The 21,771-nt window shown below is 45.0% G+C and overlaps 1 protein-coding gene across 1 annotated transcript in view; it reads right to left on the bottom strand.

Annotated features, from left to right (window-relative positions):
* The window catches only part of Lcp2 (lymphocyte cytosolic protein 2), a 40,850-nt gene that overhangs the window by 7,942 nt on the left and 11,137 nt on the right, over positions 1 to 21,771 (bottom strand). Inside the window, exons 4-16 of the mRNA XM_027425210.2 lie at positions 14,094 to 14,159; positions 13,637 to 13,668; positions 12,542 to 12,579; positions 11,175 to 11,379; positions 9,006 to 9,103; positions 7,504 to 7,570; positions 7,330 to 7,413; positions 4,010 to 4,035; positions 3,827 to 3,846; positions 3,605 to 3,721; positions 2,263 to 2,293; positions 1,831 to 1,843; positions 1,097 to 1,226 (exon numbers count right to left, since the gene is read on the bottom strand). Coding sequence (XP_027281011.1) covers positions 1,097 to 1,226; positions 1,831 to 1,843; positions 2,263 to 2,293; positions 3,605 to 3,721; positions 3,827 to 3,846; positions 4,010 to 4,035; positions 7,330 to 7,413; positions 7,504 to 7,570; positions 9,006 to 9,103; positions 11,175 to 11,379; positions 12,542 to 12,579; positions 13,637 to 13,668; positions 14,094 to 14,159 — 927 coding nt within the window. The remainder of the gene's footprint in view (positions 1 to 1,096; positions 1,227 to 1,830; positions 1,844 to 2,262; positions 2,294 to 3,604; positions 3,722 to 3,826; positions 3,847 to 4,009; positions 4,036 to 7,329; positions 7,414 to 7,503; positions 7,571 to 9,005; positions 9,104 to 11,174; positions 11,380 to 12,541; positions 12,580 to 13,636; positions 13,669 to 14,093; positions 14,160 to 21,771) is intronic.

Here is a 21,771-nt window from a genome sequence, read left to right as displayed (position 1 = left end):
GGTGCTTGGCCTCTGTCAGATGCAAGACACATTCTCTATTTCCCTAGAGGGGGGAAGAGAGAATACAGGAACTTCAGTTAACTGGGTTCTTTCTTTCCTTCCTTCCTTCTTTCCTTCCTTCCTTCCTTCCTTCTTTCCTTCCTTCCTTCTTTCCTTCCTTCCTTCCTTCCTTTTTCTTCCTTTCTTCCTTTTTTCTTTTTCTTTCCTTTTTGAGACAGGGTTTCTCTGTGTAACAGCATTAGATGTCCTGGCACTAGCTCTGTAGAGCAGGCTGGCCTTGAACTCACAGGGATCTGCCTACCTCTGCCTCCTGAGTGCTGGGATTAAAGGTGTGTGCCACCACCATCCAGCTGTCAACTGGGTTTCTTAATGATGTTTGCTTGTTTGTTTGTTTGTTTGTTTGTTTGTTTGAAATAAGCAAGTGAAAACACCCACCATTTTTTGTCAATGTGTCCATGGGACAAATTGTGAACCAAGTCATTCCCCACTCCCCTCAAGCTCAGAAACTCAGAGAACAACTAGACTTGCAGGTTGTTCACCAAACTCATTTCACTTTAAAGGAAAGACAGTTTTTGCCCAATGGCTCATTTCTTTTTCCCTCAAGCCACCTGACATTTGCCACAACACTAAGCTGTACTGATTAGTTGCAAATGTTAACATGACACAGCCAAGGATCTCCTGGGTAGGCAGGCTCAACTGAGGAATTATCTAGATCACATTGGCCTGTGGGTGGATCTGTGGGGGATTGTGTTGATGGTTAGTTGGGGTAGGAGGATCCAGCCCACTGTAGGTATACCATTTCATGGGCTAGGACCTGAACTGCATACATGAAGAAGGCCAGGCAGCTAACAAAGTAAGCAAACAGGTAGCAGGGATCATTCATTTCTCTGTGCTCTGGCTTATGGATATGATGTGACTAGCTACTTGAGTTCCAACCTCGGCTTTCCTGAAATATTGGGCTAGAACCTTAGATTGTGAAAGAAACCCTTTATCTGCTATTTTTTTTGGTCAGGTATTTGTCACAACAACATAAATGAAGCTAGAACACAAGACTCCAGACATTATACTTCCTTAGAACTGAGTGGTCATCCCTGACCTTTCTGAGAAGATTCCTGGCATTTGAGACAACGGGAATGCGTGCTTGGGGCTGGGCTTGGCAGATCTTGAGGGGAAGGTGTTGGAGCTCATAGGAGGTAGTGATGGCTGGGGCAAAGTTCTCTGATGCACTGTGGGGGAAGAAGAAAAAAATGAGTAGTCAGAATCAAATCTGGGGATATTTGGAGTACCCCCAAGCTTAAACCAAACCCAAGCCCCAAACCAGTTGATATGGAGAGACAAAAATCTAAAAGATCAGATATAATTAGCAAATGGTAGGAATATAACCTACCTATTTTTTCCTAGATAGTTCACCACCTTGGGATGCACTTAAAATTGCTGTTGTTCTCTATAGTGAATTTTTAATTTTATTTTTTGCACTGTTTACTTGGAAGAAACTTGCTAGTGGGAAAGTTGTGAATTCAAATTTTTATTTTGTCTTCTGAAAGCTAAAACCACATGCTATTTTGTCCATCCACAGTTACTGATTCTGGACCCATGTATGTAAGAGGGTATAAATAATAGAAAATTTTTTACCAAGACATACATGCAATTTTCTGTGCAGTTAGGTGTTCTGAACACATGAACCTAAGTTTTCTTTGGTAAACCAACCAAGTAATTCCTTTTCACTACAGCCATGAGGTGTAGCAATTGGTATATGCCTGTTTATGTTAGTTTGACATGCAGTGTTCCATACTCAATACAGAATAGGTTGTAAAAAAACTCTAAACATACCATCATCTTCATCCTGTAAGGGAAAAATAATAAAAGATATTAACTTATTGTCAATGAAGCATCCATCAGCACTAACCCCTTCTTTTGTGAGCTGCGGAAGTTTTCAAAGAGGAAGAGGAGGCAGGCTTGGAAGCAATTTGTGTGAGACTTGGACTCTACAGCATCTTCCTGACCCTTTCCTCCATTCCCACTCCCAATCTCCTTGCTAATTACTCTTGGGAATGAGACCAAGACACCAACCACCCGTGACCTCTCAGAGGGACAGGAGCTGGGCAATCCAGCCTGATGAACTCTAAGTAAAGATGCAGACACTGACATTTAACAGATTCTTTGGAGGTCAGATGGGGGAAGGGCAGATGCAGTCTCACCTCCCCAGTCCCCACACCGGTTGCCCCTGTGCTACAAACTTATTAAATGCTATTTCACACTTACATTCTCCCTTCTGTCTGGTCCCCGTCCATGCCTGAAATGAGTTAGAGCACAGAAGTGAGCATCAAGACTCTTGAAGAGCCGGCCCCAGAATATGATTTCAGTAAATTGCATAAGGAGAAATAAAACCCACTGAGCTGTGGCCAAAGGGAAAGTTGCAAATGCCAGCAGAAATGCTGGGGAGAGGGAGAGAAGGGAAATTTGGCTACTGGATGCTCTGTTATCATTGCAAGCTGAGCTAGGCAAACCTTTGTTCTACAGAGCTACTGTAGCAAATAATTACATAATTATCCACATATATATGTTTAGTCAGCTTTTAGTAGCTATTAAATTTCACTGAGTAGACATTTTCCCAGGAAAATAAAAATATTTTCAGAAATAGTCTTCTTTGCTGGGGTTTTAAACCAGCCACCACAAGGTCCACCCTTCAAGTAATAAAAAATCAATTAGCAAAGCTCCCTGTTCTGGGCTTTTCTGACAGGGCCTTGGTGCCATTGGCACAGATAAACAAGTCAATCCAACAGCTTTGACAATAGCTGTCTAAGGGCTACAGAGGCATCTGTACTTCCGGGGAGAGGGGGAAATAAGGGAGGAAAGAGAAGAACAATTTGTTCAATAGCTAATGTCAGATGCTTCTCATGTCATCTTTCAGTTCTTCCCCTATTTTGTTGAAAAATTTGATATTTTGGTAATTATGATCATCTTTCTTGTATTTTGATTTTGTTAAACAATTCATTAAAATGTTATGAAAGTCAATGACAGAGGATTTTCTGGGCATACCCTAGCCCAAGTCTTGACTGAACAACAGCCAAGCCGGGTTATGAATCTTGATGGACAGATGAGATAATGAATCTCACTGTTCACTCCCAAAGTATCCTGGCTGGCCCAAAACCCAGGAACACGTGTGTCATTTGGTAAATAGACCATACATGATATTATTATAGCAGAGGTAAAAGTGCTAGAGCAGAGCTCAGTGGTTGTAAAATTGATTGAGCAGTGAAGAGAGAGGCTAATGCTAGCCTAGAAATACTCCCCACCCAGTCCTTTCTCTCTGGTCCCTTATGGAATAAAGTGACAAGCACAGCTTCCCTGTGCTGTTCAGGTTTCAGTTTGACAAGGCAGGGAAAAACCAACAAAAACGAGACCCTGTGAGACCCGCTTCGGACAGGGTCTCCCACAGCAGCCATCCTGTACTTCCCACTAAGCACGTCTACTCGCTTCTCAACTAAACTCCATTCTCTTCACAGGCCTCAGTACTTTCCATCTAACCAGAAAGGACAGGAGTCCTTGCCCTCCCAAGTACTGGGAGTTCAAAGGCCCTATGCAAGCAGCACAAGAGAATTACTTTGGAACTGGTGGCTTCTTTGCTATCGGGGGTCCACTTCTTTCACTCCTTTCGTGTCTGTCCATGGCTGGTGGTAAAGGAGGCTTTTGTATCTTGGGTAAATGCTCCCCGAGAGTCCTACTGAGTAAGTAGAGAAAGGATTTATTTGTAAGAAACCACTTTAAGTGGGCAGAGATCTGCAGGGAACCGCTGGGATTTGATACAATAACAATAGAGGCTTACCTTCCCACAGGGGCCGAGGGCTGCAAGATATTAGAGAAGACATGGAAGACATGTGAGGTTCCAGCACTTTCCAAAAAATAAGGACGAGACCAAAAAAAAAAAAAATCAAACAAAAACTAAAACCACAAACACACCAGAAAAAACAAAACAAAACAAAACAAAAACAACAAACCCCCAGCTTACCTTGTCAGAAAATGTTGGTTTCTTTCCTGGAAACAAGAGAGAGCAGAATATTCAATTTGGGACAAGTGTAAGGTTGAAAAACAGATTCTGACGAACACCATGTCTGGGTCTCCAGGGAAGACTGACTTCAAGCATGGGCTTCAGATGTTGGAGGGACTTTTGCAGGGCACCTGATCTTGGCTTAAAAATACTCTCTGGCTCATCCAAGCCACACAGCTATGTACATGCTAACTGGATGACAGGGTTCTGTACTGCTTTCCAACATGTGATTTAGTATAACTGAGCATCAAATGATAGATGTCTTCTTGGGATTTTATTTTTCTTTCATTGGCTTAAGCATCTATTGCCCAGCCCAGTTTGATTTTTGAAGTAATTCAGTGTGGCATGAAGGAGTAAATTTCCTCCAAATCCTATGGTACAGTTAATATTACGTAAAGAATGCCATTTGGTTTCTGAAAGAAATATTAACTTGGAAACAAGGGCTTTAGAAGATTGTCCTGGTATGCCAGAAACCATTTGATTGGTGATGATGGTGGTCATGGTGGTGGTGGTGGTGGTGAGAGTGGTGGTCATGGTGCTGGTGGTGGTCATTGTGGTGATGGTCATGTTGGTGGTAGTCATGGTAGTGGTAGTCATTGTGATGGTGGTCATGGAGGTGGTGGCCATGGTGGTGGTGGTGGTGGTGGCCATGGTGGTGGTGGTGGTCACAGTGGTGGTAGTCATTATGATGATAGACATAGTGGTGGTCATGGTGGTGGTAGTCATTGTGATGGTAGACCATCATCACCAATCAAATGGTGGTGGCAGTGGCAGTGATTTTTGTTTGCCCACTTGTTTGATTTCTTTGAGAAGAGATGACATTGAGCTCAAGTATTTATATCTAAGGGCTCTTTAATGTCAAGTTATTCAAAACTACTTAGGTTACTTTTATCTGAGATCCTGAAGGTTAGATGAACCTTTGGTTGTCTATGTGATAAGAACATTATTGAGGTTCTGGTAGATCTGGAAGCAGGCTGATAGTACCTGAGCATGTTGGTTCTCAGTTTCCACAATTGTGGAAGTCAGTGGAGGTTTGCTGTGAGGGTCAGATGGTAACTTATATGCAAGGTCAGAGACAGGATGGGTGAGCATTGACAAATGCTGGCTAGCTCCTCTCTCTTTCCCACTCTCCCATCCTTAGCATCCTAACGTGCATGCTAAGGTGTCCACCTGGAATCACATATTCATAGTATCCCATTAGGTCTGAGTTCATGGTAGACCCAGGAAGGTCTAAGGAAATTGGCTACTTTGAATAACTCGCTGGCCAAGGGAAGAACAATCTCATGGCACAAAAGAAGTTTAGTAAATATTTAGAGTTTGAGATGGAGCACCTTCGTTAAAAGAGTATCCCAAAAGTAAATTAGCATTCTTTGGCCAAAGTAAATTTTCCTTTTTCAGAAGGTATTTGATTTATAAGCAATAAACAAACAAACCAAACAGCAATCTTCTGATATACATATATGCTCTTTGTGTGTTAGGAGTTTTATGGTCAAAGTCTAAGCATTAGTGGAAGAAGTTAGTTCCTTGGCAGAGTTATGGACAAGGATGTAATTCAAAGATCAAACATGTGTTATTAGGAAATGATATTCCTAAAATGTCTGCAAAAATCATAAAGGGTAACTTTTTAAGAGGTATGTTGTGTGTCTGAAGATGACTATGAAGTATTGACATCTGTATTCCAACTTCCCAATGCCCTGGCTTGTGTTAGCCAGTAGGGTTAAAGTCCAAATCAACTTTATCTCCTTTGGTTGTGGTGGTGGTGTTTGTTTTGTTTTCTGACACAGGGGTTCTCTCTGTAACAGCCCTGGCTGTCCTGGAACTCCCTCTGTAGACCAGGCTGGCCTCAAACTCACCGAGGTCTGCCTGCCTCTGCCTCCTGAGAGCTGGAATTAAAGGCGTGTGCCACCATTGCCTGGCTCCTTTTTATATAATATGTACATCTCTCTACAGTGAACTCTAAACTCAATGGGCTAACACAGCTCTGCATGAGTCAGCAGAGCTAAGGGGAAAACAGGAAGCTGCAGCTCCCAGTCCAAGATCTCAAAGTCATTTGGCCAACTGAGGAGAATCCTGAGGCCAGGAAAAGGCAAATGCTTTGGTCAGAATCCTGCTGGAGAGGAGAAAGGATGGAGCTGAGATCTGGATTACAAATTCGACAGGATGCAAACAGCACCCACTTCAAAGTCAGAAAGACATGGGTTTGTCAGTACTTATCCCTAGCATAGGTGTGGACTTTGGGAGCCCATTCTACATAGAGAGATACTCCCTGAGCCAAGACACACAGGGGTGGGCCTAGGCCCTATCCCAAAGGATACAATAGACACTGATGACACCCTATGGAAGGCCTCACCCTCCCTGGGGAGAAGAAAAGATATGTGCTAGGTATGGTATTAGTTGGGGGTGGGAGTAGGGGAGGACGAGAGGGAGAAGGGAACTGGGATTGTCATGTAAAACAATCTTGTTTCTAATTCAAATATAAAAAATCTAGAAAAAAATGACATGGGTTTGAATCTTAACCCACCTATGCAAATTGAACATACCATTCAACATCTCTGAACTTATTTCATACTCTGAGAGATGGGGCTGATAACAACCCCCCTTCACTGGCTTGCCTAAGGATATTAAAGCATTTGACCCATACTAGGTATTCAATAAATGGTAGCTAAATTTTAGAGTTGAATTTTAAAAATAACTCTATGAAAGGGTAGCTAGAGTCATGAGTAAATTATGAGAAAAGTCCGTAGTGTTTGATCAACTGCACATATCCACAACAAAGAGCAATTCTGAGATCTAAATGGTACTTAGAATGTTAGAAAACATTTTCTCCTAAGAGAATATTGTCCTTATGGTAAGGCTGTGCCCTAAGGAAGTAGTACCTCTCCCTGGGTCAGCAAACTAAGAAATAGCAGCCAAAACAGCTGACAAAAGCTCTCCCAGAGCTCTGCCTCTCAGCCCATTTTCTTCCTGGGTACCAGGATGCTTCCTTCTGTGCCTTGGCCAAAGTCCACACAGCTCACAGTTATAGTGGAGCAGGCACAGCTCAAGGTCTAAGAGCAGGAGATCTGGAATCAGGCTGATCTGGGTTTAGGTCTCTATCTTCATTTGGTAGCTGAGAGATGTTGGAAAGTTACTGCCTTGTGCCTCGGTTTCTTCCTCTGTAAAATAAGGATGCTTCTCACAACAGTACAGTAGTAAAATGTGATAGTGTGTATACAAAAGTGCACTGAGTGCGCTATAAAAGCAGCTATTATTATTATGCATAAAATATGAGTAATACCAACCTAGTGTGAAGGGCTCTCGGTCACAAGGCACCAATGAGCGGTCGAGGGGAGGTTTTGTGCTTCTGTCTATTGATGGAGCAGGCACTGGAGTGGAAAAGGCTGAAGTCAGTTAAAAGAAGAAAGCTACTAGCTGGGGCAGGTGAGCTGGTGATCAGAAAGCAACAGTATGCTTACACTTCGCTGGTTTGTGGTTTCGACTTCTGGTGGGTTCTTCGTGGTTGGGATGGGGTGGAGATAGTGGCTGCATGAAATTTAAAAAAAATTCAAATATTTGGAAGCTTTTCAACATACACTTCAGTAAGACTTGGTGGCACTGTCTCCTGAAATCTATCTGGATCTGCTCCCCTTTCTCTGCCTGCCGCTTGCCATCCCCTTGGTCAGCTGAGCTGCTAATGCCTTTTGCACAGCAAAGGACCAAGCAGAAACCCCTGCAAGCCCTCCGGGGGCACTAGTCACATCAGAAATGAAACCCAAGCCCCATGTGAAACCCTACATGAGATGTTCCGAATTTCTATGACCTCAGATGCTCGAAGGATGGCCACATAAGGATCGCCTTACAGTTCTCACAAAACCCGAAGCCCATACATACTCTTCAACATCTCTGTGGCTGTATGGGCCTCTGCATGGGGTGTTCTCTCTGCTTTCCACATGACTGGCTTGTCCTGTGCCAGCTCAGGGTCAGTTTGGTACCCTCAGTCACGTTGCCTGGTCTCTACCTTCCTAACTACATATTCAAATCATTTCTACATTTACTTGTTTATCACCAAAACCTCATGAAAGTCAGGGCATTCTGTGCTATTCATATTCTTCCCCTGGCACAGAGAACACTGGTGTGCAGTAGCTGCCTTATCAATATATATCAGTGTGATGGGCAAATTCTGCCTTCCAGTGATGGAGGAGAAATCCTCCAGACTTCAAAAACAAAATGCCTGTGTAGGGCACATGGAGTTCCATGAAGCCCCTTTGCAAAGGTGTTATGCCGGAAGGATGGGGCCATCTATGAGAAGGAGGTCCCCCCTACTGTGAGGTCTCCATGTTTGCCAAGACCCCTCCTCTCACCCTAATCTTCCCTTCCGGTCCTGACACTTTGGCACTTGCCACAGTTGTTAACATGCCCAGGACACTTGGGGGGAAAGAACACATCGCCAGATGCTGACTCCTTTAGCTTTGTGTAAACTCCATAGGAGACGGACTGAATGATGAAAGGAGAGGAAAAGGGGGCTTGTTATCACTGTTTCTCCTGGACTTCACAGTATTGGAAATTTTGTCTGGGAGGCATTCATCCCTGAAATTTTGGGATCCGGCCAGCAGGTGGCGCAATACTGCTTGAAGGAGGGAGAGCTATACTGGGAACCTTGGCAACACCAGGAGATGTGGGACAAAACTTAGCCACAGTTAAACAGATGAACATTGGAAAAGGAGTACCTCATTAAACACTCAGTTCATGTTGTTTATGGTACCAAAAATGTCAATAAACATTATGACATTAATAGAAACTGCTTACATTTCACCGCAAAGTCGGACCGCTAAGTAGAGCGTGTGGGTGCGCATCTTCCCCGGCAAAACCGTTACTTACAAACTTAGAATCAGGTAAAAATGCTTAGTTCCTTTTCTGTCCGCTAAAGAAAGAATTGCTATGGATACAAAGTGGCCTGGAAGAAAGGGAGGAGGCTTACCGAGGAATTCCGGCCTGTTGGCAGGGGAGGGAGGGCGGCCATTGGTCTCTGTGGGGGCACCGGAGGCTGCTGGGAGACCTTGCTGGTGGGAGGCCGGTCTGTGGAAACACAATATTCAAATGAAAGAAGAAATGAAAATTTGAAGTGAGTGTTGCCTAAGTGCAGGGTTCTCTTGGAATATCCTGTGCCTGCCCATGCAGCTTGAGGTGCCAAGAGCACCCAATCCTTGTCCTCCAGATTTCCACTAGCACCAGAGTGAATCAGAGCCCTAGTCAGACCCAGCCTGGGTCCTTCAGAAGGCCGGAAGTCCTTGACTCCTGTCTGCCCCTCTTCCTGCTCAAGTTGGTTTGATTCATCGTATACAGGGGGATAATTTTCAGCATACCTCCCAACAACAGGTGATATCTGAGACACTGCCAACTAAAGGAAATTTCTACAGAATTAGAGTTTTCAGATACAATTCCACATGTGTGGATGTACATGTGTATACATGCATGCATATATATGTACATATGCTAAAGTGTATATGTTCGTATGCATGTGCACACACGTGTACCTAGAAACGTGTGTGTATGCTGACGCTTATGCACGCACAGAGACACATGTGTGCCTGCCTGCATACATATGCTCACACTGCACACCAAGGAGCTTATCAGTGTTACAATATCTACTACCCCTCATGGGCGTGTTGTTCTGTCGCTTCCTTCCCTTCACAAATGTTCTGGGCTGCCTCACCCTCCTACTTCCTCCTTTCGCCAGTCTCCTCCCTTAAAGGGAGGAGCTGGTCCCCCAACTCCGTTACCAAGTTAAATAGCACATGGCCTCACCTTAGCTGCACACAGAACTACCTGAGACCAGCTTAACAAGTTTGGGTTTCTTACCCCTTTGTCTGGGAGAAGCCAGAGAGGAACTGCCAGGTGTGAGCAGCAAGTGGCCATGGGGCTCCTGGTATCTTGTGCTTTTGGCCCTGGCTCTTTATCACACCTATAGAAACCCTAACTAAGACACTGACTATGTTAGTTCTAGGAGGTTTGTGGAAGGAGTCTGGAACTTGGGGTTGAAAAAAGCACCCTGAGTGTTCTCTTGATCCATCCTTTTGCCAACCCTGGGAAGAATTCCATTCCCCTTCCAGAAGAAATAGGCTAAGCGCAAGGGCAAGCCTAGTCTTCTCCACACCACAGGCCACCTTTCAGCTCCTCTGATATGTCATGTTCCTTTGGACCTCAGGTCTTTTGTGCAGCAATTTCAACTGCTTCAAAAGGTCCTCCCTTACCCCCACTCAGTCTCATTTAACCAAGTCTTACTCATTCTCAATATCAGCCAAAGACTATCACTCAAGTATCACAGGAGCAAACCCGTTTATCATGCTGGCTTGATGAAATAACATGATTCAATTGTTTGATGTTGCCTCACCCAGTAGACTGAGAGTGCTGGAGGATGAGGTCTGTCTTGCTCACTCTGTGTCTTTGTGACAGACACCCAGAGACACTCACCAACCTGGTTTCACTTTTCTGCCTTACTCTCCTAAGTCTGGAACAGCCTTGGTGATGTTTGAAGGTCCCTGACTGTTAGCTTTAGTGTTCTGTCCTTCAGTGCACACAGTGGGGAGATGGGGTGGAGTCTGAAGCAGAGTACAACACAACCCCCAGGGTAGACACATTGCTCCCTGGGTGCAGAGGAAGCCAAGTGTGCCTATGTTCATTTTCTGTCATCTCCTCTACTAGAAAGTAATCCCACACGACAAAGGTGCATCTTCCTACCTGGTAGCTTCTGGCACATGCTGTCTGGCTCACAGTAGGAGATGAGTAACATTTGTGACTTCATGAATTAATGAATGAGGAAGGTTATGTGGGTATAGAGAAACAGGTAGACAAGGAACATCCTAAAGACTGTCTCATTGTAAAGGTGGAACCAACCCCTCTGGATAACTTCCCATTATTGTGATAGTCTATAGATGGCAGTGCCACATGGCTGCCCTGTTTCCAGACGCCTCTATCCTCTGTTCTATGATTAGCCTGTTTCTCTCATGAAGAAATGGCCAGAAGGGTAGATTCTTTGCTCTCAAGCCACACAGTTTTCCAGAAGCTGAGCGGGAATCAGCACTCAGGGGCTCAATGGGCAGCTTGTGCCAGGGCTGCTAGAGCCAGCAGGCTGCAAAGATACGCTTACCGATGTACATGGAGTTGGTGTTGGGGAAAGGCTTGGCGGGCAGGATGGAGTTCTGTAGAGCCTCCTCATCATTGGAGGGTGGAGGCTCATAATCAGCCACATCGTCCACCAGCGCCCCTTCCTCCTCATTGGGGGACTCATAGTCACCATCATCCTCCTCCCCTTCTGGATCATCATCATTGGGACTTTCATAATCATCTTCTTCCTGCCAGCATAGTGAAGGGACAGCACAGCTTGTACAGATGTCACAGATGACATTTTACAGTAAGGATTCTGAGATCTCTGCTAGGGATCCCAGCATCCTCCCAGCAGAACTGTTACAGAAGGGAACTACAAAGTGTGGTGGCCTCCAAGACTGGAAATCCATGTTTTGGGGACAGGATTGAAGACTAAGCACTGGCTGAGCACAGGAGGGCTCAAGACAAACCTTGGCAGGGATCCAGCTTCCATGCAGAAGCACAAACACATCTGGGGAAAAGGGTTCTCTTGTTTCTTTTGTACAAAATAAATCTCCTGCATTCCTTTGTTTTCCCATAAAAACCATACTCTATCAAAGGCCATTTTCTTTCTAATGAAATGCTTTTATTTGCTAGAATCCCAATAAGACAAGGAGCACTCTCTCCATGAATGCTTTTTTAAAGACCCAGAGATGGTCACTTATCAGAAAGACCACTTAGACTGAGGATTGGGTAGCCTGGGCCCCAGATCTGCCTCTACCTGGTAAAGGGCTTTCACAAGGCACACCCTCCAGCAGGCTCCCTGGCTTTCTCTTCCATCATAGAGTTTTAGCTACCCCTTGGCTTCATGCATGGTGACAATGTGTGGTTTGAGGAGAGGGAACACGAAATCCATCAGACTTTGGAATGTTGTTTTCACTGTGACCCTTCTAATGTAAAACTGGTGTGGCAGCCTTTCCAGTACTAACACTTCATTATAGAATGCTTTTCCCTCTGTGTCACCAGTGGTGACTTAAGTCCATGAGAAGAAATGTTACAGTAGCATAGATTTCTAGGAAGATAGATGAAAGGGAAGGATTGCTGTTGGGCATGGTAGTGGAGAGCAATGGTGTGGCCAGCAAGTTACAACCTCACCTCTGTATTCTTCAAGGAAGCTTTATTGTCACAGCTGAACCCACTCATTTGCTCACTGCCTCTGAATGCTTCTATGTCATGGGGGCAGAGCTGAGCATTAGAGGGGAAACCTTCGGACTTCCAAAGCTGGAAATATTTACTGCCTGGCCCTTTCTGGGATCTGGGATGTTTCAATGTCTTGTTGGTGGAGGGTCTTGCTCCTTTTTCAGTGTTGTGATCAATGTAAAGCCATTCTGGCCATCACTATAATGATGATTTACCCCAACCCATACTCACAAAGGATGACCAGCCACCATTGTCTTCTTCATGGCTTTCTGTGGAGGAGATGACACCACCATCAGCACCCAGAAGAGAGTCAGAGCAGCTTTCCCTCCCAGGGTCTATCACAGGCCCTTATCCTTTCTTCTTCATGCTCGGGGCCAGCAACTATTGTATTGATTACAATTCACCCCAGCAGAACTCATGTTAAATCCTTACATGATGGTACTGAGAGGTGGTGGGATCTTTAAGAGATAATTAAGTCAAAGGGTCCTCATGAATGGATTGATATCTTCCTCCATGAATGGATCAACATCTTTCTCCAGACACTAACTTGGGTCTCTCCAGACTGGAGTGGGTGTCACAGGGGTCATCTAGGCCTTGAGACTAGATTACTTGTTATAAGCGCATTCCTGGTATTTTGGTCACTTCTACACATGCCCCTTTCTAGCCTCATGTTTTCCTACACGATACTATTTGTAATAAAGTTGAATTTAGTCAGAAGTTGAATTGACAGCAGCACCATGCTCTTGGACCTCTAGAACTTTGAAATCAATAAACCTCTTTCCTTCATAAAGTAACTAACTTTAGGAGCAGTGTTACAGCAACAAAAAACATACCAAGAAAGCAACTTACTATTGGTCATATCGTTTCTATCTGACAAGTTCATTCTACCATGGAGTGGCCATGGTACCTAAGCTTCTTTGTGGGTATATAAAAGTTACCCAGGATTGCTTTCATAGAATAATAAGCCTGGGGCCTTATTTGTGGAGTGGAGCTTCTTAATCAACATGACTGGGTGGGGTTCAGGAACCCAAATGTAGATGTTTTGTGCAATTGAACAATGGAAAACTCCTTGAAAGACTCAGAAATGAGACCCTGTCTTGGCTCAGGTGCCCACAGCTGAGTCTAGGCTCTCTCACAAGAAATAGAGTTCTGAAGTGTAGCTCTAGAGTGACATCCTTCCTCCTCTGAGTGGGAACCCAAACTCTTTTATGATGAAGACCTGGGTGATAAGTTAATTAGTCGGGTCCCAAACAAGGCACTCAAGGAGGCCGGAACTGAAGCACACAGCACCTCCTAAAGTACATATCTCAGCCCTGGTTCCCTTACCTGTTTCCTCCTGAAATCGTGGAACCTGGGGTCTGCAAAGACAAACAACAGCATCTCAGTAGCCTGTTGATCTAAAGGCATCTCCTTTCCTAGGTCTAGCCATCTGCACCAACCAGGATTATGTCCCCCCCCCCTTGTTGCTTGGCAACCAGAGTTGAGCTGTCCCTCAGCTTCTGGAAACCACTAAAGCCACACTGATGTCACAGCTTGGAGCTTGTGACTCTTTAACAATCTAGGAAATATTCCCCTGATGTCCTGGATTAAAGGGCAACATGTTCATCAGGGAGAGGGAACTCCCTCCCCTCCTGAGGCAGTCTCTTCATGACCCCTGGGACAGAGGGGACCATCACAGGTGAAGCAGTGGGGGCAAAACCAGTGCTACAGTGTCTTTTAAAGACTCAACTTGGGATTTTAATTCTTGAGTTCCCTTGTAGCAGTGCCTAGGCTGCTCACTCACTTGCGTGTAAAAATGCTCCTTCTCTCTTCATTCTTGTTGATATCTTGACTTAACTTGCTGAGAATCCTACAAGATAAAGACACACATGAAGAGACAAAGCAATCCCCTCCAGGCTGTCATCTCCCTGCTGTTCTCTGATCCATGTGACCTCCAAGCATGTAGGCCAAACTTAGCCAATCTTCTTTTTGTGTCCATTCTCCCCAAGCCACCCTTACACCTTCAACTCCGTTTCTTGCTCCCACCTAACTAGAACTTGTCTTCTCTTTCCTCAGGACCTGACCCAGTACTGAACACATCTCCTGCTCTCATGAAGCCTTCTACCATCTGCTGACTTACATCTACTGAACCTTCAAAATCTGGTTCTGAACTCTCCTTAAAAACTTGTCAGCTCACACCTGCTGCCTCCCTGCTCTGAAGGTCTAGAGCCCTAGGATCTGCACAATGGAGCTGTATCACTTACTGTTCTGTTATTCATAGAGTGTGGTCGCTTGAGTCTTGGTTGTTCATTCCTTTGCAGACATCTTCCTCACACATGTGATCAAACCATATGCTAGACCCAGAGGCCCATGTATATTTCTTATTACAAACTCCAATGGGCTAATATTCCATCCTGTTATCTCCCCCTACCATCGTCCCTCTTTGAATCTGCTTAGTGACATGGTATGATGGCCAATCTTGCATATCAATTTAATTGGATTGAGAGACACGTAAAACACAATGTAAAACTGTTTCCAGAGATGAACATATTGTGAGTGCTCTGACTGAAGCGGGGCTTTGACTCATTTGAGGTAGGGCAGAAAAAGTGGGCAAATTATGGAGGCGGAGGAGAGGAGCCCCTCACCCATCTAGAGCAGAGGTTCTCAACCTGTGGGTCTCACCCCTTTGGGAAGTCAAATGACCTTTTCACAGGGGTGGTATTTCAGATATCCTGCATATTAGACATTCACATTAAGATTCTTAACAATAGAAAATTACAGTTATGAAGTAGCAACAAAAATAATTTCATGGTTGGGGGTCAGCACAACATGGGGAACTGTATTAAAGGCTGGCAACATTAGGAAGACTGAGAACCACTGGTCTAGAGGGAGAGGTGTTTTAAAGAGCAAGGGTGGGGGTGGGGAGCACTTCCTAGTTCTCTCTAAACACAGCAACATCAGGACGTTTGTGACAAGACTATTGTCACACGTGACCCGGAAGTGGTTGTTTAGAACAGACATCAGACATGCTAAAGGTCTCCTACAGGACAGTCAGAGGAGAGTATGTCCTGTATCCTGCCAGGATAGGTGGCAATAGCTGCAGCAGCCACTCCTTTTCTGTCACCTGCCTATCTAAGAACATGCACGAAGGGCCTTCTAAGGGCCAAGAACTCTGCTGGGCACCTAACACCAAAAGCAATTCTGTTCTTGACCTTGATGGTTTGTGGAGAGATGCAGATGAGAGGTCTGGGGAAATGGCTCAATCAGCAAAGTGCTTGCTGCGCAAAGTGTGGGGACCTGAGGTGTATGTTCAATTGATCCCCACCACCCACATTAAAGCAAGGGGTGATGCTGTGCACTCATCCCAACACTGGGGAGGCAAAGGCAGGCAGAGCCTTGGGGTTCACTGGGTAGTCAGCTGAGGCCCTAGATGGCAATGAGAGACCTGCTTCTTATCTTTACACACAGCACACACACACACACACACACACACACACACACACACACACACACACCTACATCATATGCATACACACAAAAATATGAGAAAAAAGCAAGAACAAGTGTGTGTGTGTGTGTGTGGTGTGTGTGTGTGTGTGTGAGAGAGAGAGAGAGAGAGAGAGAGAGAGAGAGAGAGAGAGAGAGAGAATGAATGAATGTTTATTTGAGACAGGGTCCCACTGTGTTGTCCAGGCTGGCCTGGAATTTGAAATTACCCTGTTTCTGTTTCCTGAGGGGTGGGATTAAAGGTGCATGATATTACCTAGATAACAATGAATGCTTAAGGAGGAAATATTCAAAGTAGGAAAATAACACTATGTTCATGTGATGGTGGGGGAGCTTGGACAGGAGGACAGTGGTGTTGCAATTTAAAACTACCAGCCCTCAGCAATTAGGTGTCATTTCAGTGAAGGCCTGAGGGAGGTGGAGCTGAGGCAGAACCCATGCTTGCATCCCACAGAGCTTAGCTAGGCTTTGACTAGCTCCCACATCCTTTGACTCTTATAAAAAAAAATGTCCCCCACTCTGTGCTGTGGCACTTCTCACCAGTATCTCTAACAGCCAGGTTGGGGCTGTTGGGGCTCTAGCTGGAAAGGAAGGAAATGCTAAACCACAGGCCCCACACAGAGCAGCAAAGAGCCCAGAAAGGGCAGGATGGCTCAGGCAGTCCACAGGCAGCAAACTTGATCTCCCAGAGTCCTGCTGCTGAGGAGGGCTTCTGAGAACTCTTCCAAGCCACATGGGCCCCTGCTGGCAGCAGGCTCCTGAGTTGCCTTGCTAGCAAGAGGGCAGTGAAGTGGCTGCTACTTTGTGCAAACCTACAAAGTTGCACCCCACCCCCAGTGGATCAAATGACAGTGAATGTCAGAGATGACTCACTCTCCCCACAAACCCCCAACCCTCTTTCTCCAACTAGAAAAGGAGGAAGAGAAGGCTAGGCATCCACACAGTCGTTCCTTCTGCTTGTCCTCATCTGAGGGTGGTGCTGGCCCTTGGGAGGGAGTGAACCTCTCAAAGGAAGTCAAGCCTTGCAGGACGTTATCATCACATAATGTCCTAGGTCCCAGCCCAAAAGCATCTCTCACTTGCTGTGTGACAGAGCCAGTCTTCATCATCACATTCTCAGATCTTTCCCAAGGATGCACAAGGGACGGAAACTGCAGGCATGAGATTGTGACCATAATGTCCCTCCCCAAGGCCAGCACCTGTTTGTCTTCAACAAAAGCATTTTCCATCCAGAGGTTGCAGACTTTTGTTTGTTTGTTTTAATCTTTATAATAACTAGGTTACATCTGAGTACTTGACTGCCTACTCACCAGGATGACTGACCTAGGAGCATCTGTCACATAGATTCCCAGGTCTACCCTGGGATCCACGGAATCCACAGCGGCCAGGAGCTGGGGAGTAAATCCCAACAGCCCCGAGGTGGCTCTAACGATCAGAACATCTTGCAAAGTCACTCTGGTCACTCTAGATTTCAATGGAGATTGCTATTTATTAAAAAGGCAAGTGAAAAATTGGAGAAGAGAAAGAACTTTGTAACTGTGAAGGGAATCAGGTTGGTATGGAGTGAACGAGACGAAAGAGCCTCGTGACTATTTGGGATCTGCCATCACAGCTCATTTCTCAATAAGTCCATTCTAGCTTACCAACTATCTCTCACTTGTGGGCCTGGAATCAAATGTGCTGATAGCTCAAGAAGAAAGAAATGGGAAGGGAAAAAGAAGAGAGCACAAATGTGGGGGAGGAGTCGGAGAAAGAGAGAGGAAGGAAGAGGGGGGCATCAGAACACACAACACACAGAAAGAGTAGGCATTGTCTCAAGCAAATTCAAGTTTTGTTGCCTCTGCTGTTCCCTTTGTAGCTGCCCAGTAGCCAATGACGGTGAGGGAAAGGCTATTTCTTGTCATACCTGGCCAGCAAAAGTGCTTCCTAGCCCCATTTTGGTAGGCATATTCCTTGAAAGGCTGTTCTCTTGCCTGGGGGTCCCTCCCGAACTGCATGCTCCAGGCCTAGGATGGGGTAGACATCTGTACCTGCCTGGAGTGGCATTGTCAGGGTGTCTCCTCCAACCCTGGCTTCAGCCCTCCTCCCAGAACACCTTGGTACCATCATGGCCTCTGCTCTGAGTTACACCAATCTTTAAGGAAACAAAGTGCTCTGCCTTAAGTATCCACCCTTTGGAACCATGAGACAAACCTTCCATAACCCTTCCTTAGCCAGAGAAGAGTCACACCGTCTGTCTGGAGACTCAGGAAGGGCCTGTTGTGGCCTCTTGGATTTCAGTGGAGCCCTGCATGTGGGTTGGAAAGTCTCTGAGAGCAACATGACCTCCCTGCTTTCCTCTCAATGGCTTTCGTGCCTACATTTTACTCGGACCTTACAACCGTTTGAGTAGGAAGCAGAGACAGTTAACTCTGTTTAACCAGTGTGAAACTTCAGGCAACTGAGAATCAGTGTCCATGTACAATGAAGCCTTAGCTAGAGTTTCTTGAACTTGCATTGGAGGAAAATAAGCAGCCGTGGAGACGAAGCACCCCCATTGAGAAGGGTTGTGGAGGGCTGGGTGCCTGGGCTGGGATTTGCAGTTGGTGGTAGTGGGAAGTTTGGAGATAGGTTTCAAATTCGTAATAGCCTCTGTTTTACTGGGGCTTATTATTTGTAGGTAGAGAATGTTCTTTTCTCCTCTGAGGCTCCGCCTCTGCTCTTTCCTCAAGGCCTTCTTTTCCTCTGGTATAGAGATAAGCACTATGTAGATGAGATCGAAGGTCCTCTCTGTTATTAGGAAGCTTGCAGCTTTATCAAGAGAGATACATGACCTCTGCACTGCTCCTCTGATGGATCTAATCACTGCATGTGATGGATACAGTGAACATTAACAATTAAGGGTATCCGCTCAGGCCTGTCTGCTGCCTGCACCACCCACACCAGTGCTGCCTCGACACATGAGGCTTAGTAAAGGCTCTGTAAAGGGAAATTCCATTGTTTTCTCTAAGGTACCCTCATCATTAAAATGTTCAGGGTGTCTTGATTAGCAACTATGTCCTTAGAGAGTGTAGTTCCAGAAAGAGAATTTCATTACAGAATCAACCTTTTTAATAAAATCTAACTTAACTTTGCTTTTTTCCCTTACAAAATACTGTTGAGTTCATTTTGTGTTGGCCAACTACTCCTGGGCCTGGGGACCACCCTGAAGTGTGGTTAATATACCTAGTGAGAGTCCACTGGGGAAAAAAACCTGATTTCTCCTTTGCTATCAACTGCAGATAGCTTTATAAGGTTTGGGTGGGAGCCTGTGTCTACTTTCCCTGCTCAGTGCTGAGACCCTGTCTGGTTTGAACTTATGCAGGCTTTGCCTGTGCTGCCATGGTCTCTATGAGTTCATATGTGAATCAGTCCTGTTGCATCTGGAAGACACTGTTTCCTTGGAATCATGTCACCTCTGGCTCTTACAATCTTTTTGCTCCATCTTCCACATAGTTCCCTGAGCCCTGAAGGGAACAATTTGATAGAGACATCCCATTTAGGATTGTGCTCTCACTTCTGTACACTGTCCAACTATGGGTCTCTGTTTATCTCTGATACTTTAAGTAGTAGGAAGGGAGACAGAATAAACAGAGACATGTGATCTTACTTTGCTTCTGTACTTGACTACAATCTCTTTTCCATTGACCTTTAGGACAATGGTCAACACAAACCAATCTTTGTACAAGGTGGTGAAATACTAATTATTAAATATCTATATTGTAAAGGACAGAGCCAAGGAATTTATGTTCCTTTAATATTCCTCCCTCACTGAGAACTATTATTTTCCCCTTCTACAGATAGGAAAACCAAGGCTCAGACTATTGAGTAGCTTTCCCAAGGACACCATTGAAGGCAGGAGGCAAATTCAGTTTTAGAAGCAAGCCTTCTTACTCCATCACCTTGTGCCCTTCATCTTCTCTAACCCTGTCTTTCCAGTAAAAATGGGAAACCATACTGGTGAAAGTTTTACATAAAAGACAAGCTTATACCTAGTCAATGATTTTTGTTTGTTTGTATTTGCCCAGTGTTTCTTCTAATGTCCCCACTGACCCTTTAAAGTCAGTGCCATTATTATCCCCACTTTACAGATGAGAAACAGAGGCTCTAAGAGCTGAGACAGCATGCTCAGAGTCCTCACAACATCTTGTGAATATGAGGGCATCCATATCTAACTGGCCCTCGTGTCCCAGCTGATTCTCTTCTAAGCCATCTTTTATACCTCCCAGGGCAGATTAAGTCTTCCTTGATATTCTCCCTGGTACACCCCCTTCGACAACTCTTCCTTACAGATGCTCATGGGACCTTAATAAATTGTGAGCTGAATATACCCACGAGCCTTGTTAGCCTCTTTGATTTCCTCTGCCCTGATGCATATGCCGCAGACTCTCTGACACAGTAGCAGTGCCAACGAACATCCTACCCCCTGAGCTTTTACAATATGCTTTCTTCTAGAATGCTTCACAGTTCTTCCCCTTTCTATTACTTCTCCTGACCTTCCTCCCCCTCCTTCATTTTTTTTTTCTTTTTTGGCAACAGGGTTGGTTTCACATACATAGCCCAGGCTAACATCTAATTCATTTTGTGTTGCTGAGGCAGGCCTTGAAATCCTAATCCTTCTGCTTCTGCCTCCTCCCAAGTGCTGGGATTACAGGCATGCAGCACTATGTCTGACTGTGAATGGGTTGTTACCTGCTCTTCCAGTTAGAATGTAAGCATACTGTGTGTGAAGGATCTGTCCTTTACATTTGTAGTCCCACACTGACAAGACTTGAGAAATTGTAGGCACCTAACAGCATTTCACCAAAAGAACGAAGTATTCACACAGTAGTAATTAGTATAGGAACTGAGAGATGGAACTCAGAAGTCCTTGAAGATTAAATATATAGTTATAAGCACGTGGCCACCATTTCCAATACTTTGTATTCTCCCATGAAGATTCGCATTAGCAGCAGGTGCATTTCCTTCCCCCTGGGAGACTTTCTCTAACAGTTGTTGTGTGGCTCTGCATTTGTGATGAGTTCTTTCAGACTTTATATGTCTGGAAAAGTCCTGTTTTACCTGCACTTGTCAGCTATTGAACAATACACATTATTGAGTACCTACTGTGTGCCAGGCACAGTTCTAGATGAGAAGAAGCTGTAGCAAACACCACATCGGAGCACAATATAACAGCGGGCTCAGCTCGCATGGCCCACTCCCACACCCTCCTAGCATGCTTACCTTTTGACCAAAGACACAAACATGTTTTGAGGCCTCTAACTTCCCCAGGAATCTCACAATTAATTATTAAGATATATTATTTTGATTATTTGTGCAGTAGCAGTAAGTATCATGAAGACTAAATCATAGCAATCTGGTTAAGATTCTTTTCCTTCATTTCTGAAATAAGGCACAGCTGGGGTCTGGTCTAGAAACTGTTTCTGTTTTGGGGGGCTTAAGATGTCTTCTCTGTGACATTGTTTCTGACAGAATCCCCCCCCCCCATGCACATCTTCATAGTCATTCCTTAGGGTTCCATGCTCTTTCTCTTCTTTGACTATGTGGGTGATTTTTCTCTTCACTGTTTATCTCTAGTCAGTTGCTTTTGGGAAACTTGGTGATGATGTATCACAGAGCAGCAATCAGTCTGTCTCTGGGCTTAGGGTTTGTGATGCCTCTCAAATCTGTGAACTTAACAATTTTTATCCTACTTGGGAAGTTCTCAGCTGCTATTTCCTTGTGTCGTTTATTTCTATATCTCCTCCTCTCAGACAGGCACATCTTTTGAGAACTGTAATTCTGCGTGTTCAGCTAGTTGAAGTGGCTCTGCAGTTCCTGGGTGCTCTGCCCACTTCCAGCACTGGAGAGCAAACCCAGAGCCTCATGAATGCTAGGCAAGCACTCTACCCCTGAGCCATAGCCTAGCTCCCTGATGATCTGCGTTGTGGTACTTTTTCCTCCATTTGACTTTGGGT

Source organism: Cricetulus griseus, chromosome 7, assembly GCF_003668045.3.
Source record: "Cricetulus griseus strain 17A/GY chromosome 7, alternate assembly CriGri-PICRH-1.0, whole genome shotgun sequence".
Lineage (NCBI taxonomy): Eukaryota > Metazoa > Chordata > Mammalia > Rodentia > Cricetidae > Cricetulus > Cricetulus griseus.
The sequence above is the reverse complement of the archived record's forward strand: the minus strand, read 5'-3'. Positions and strand labels throughout refer to the sequence as shown.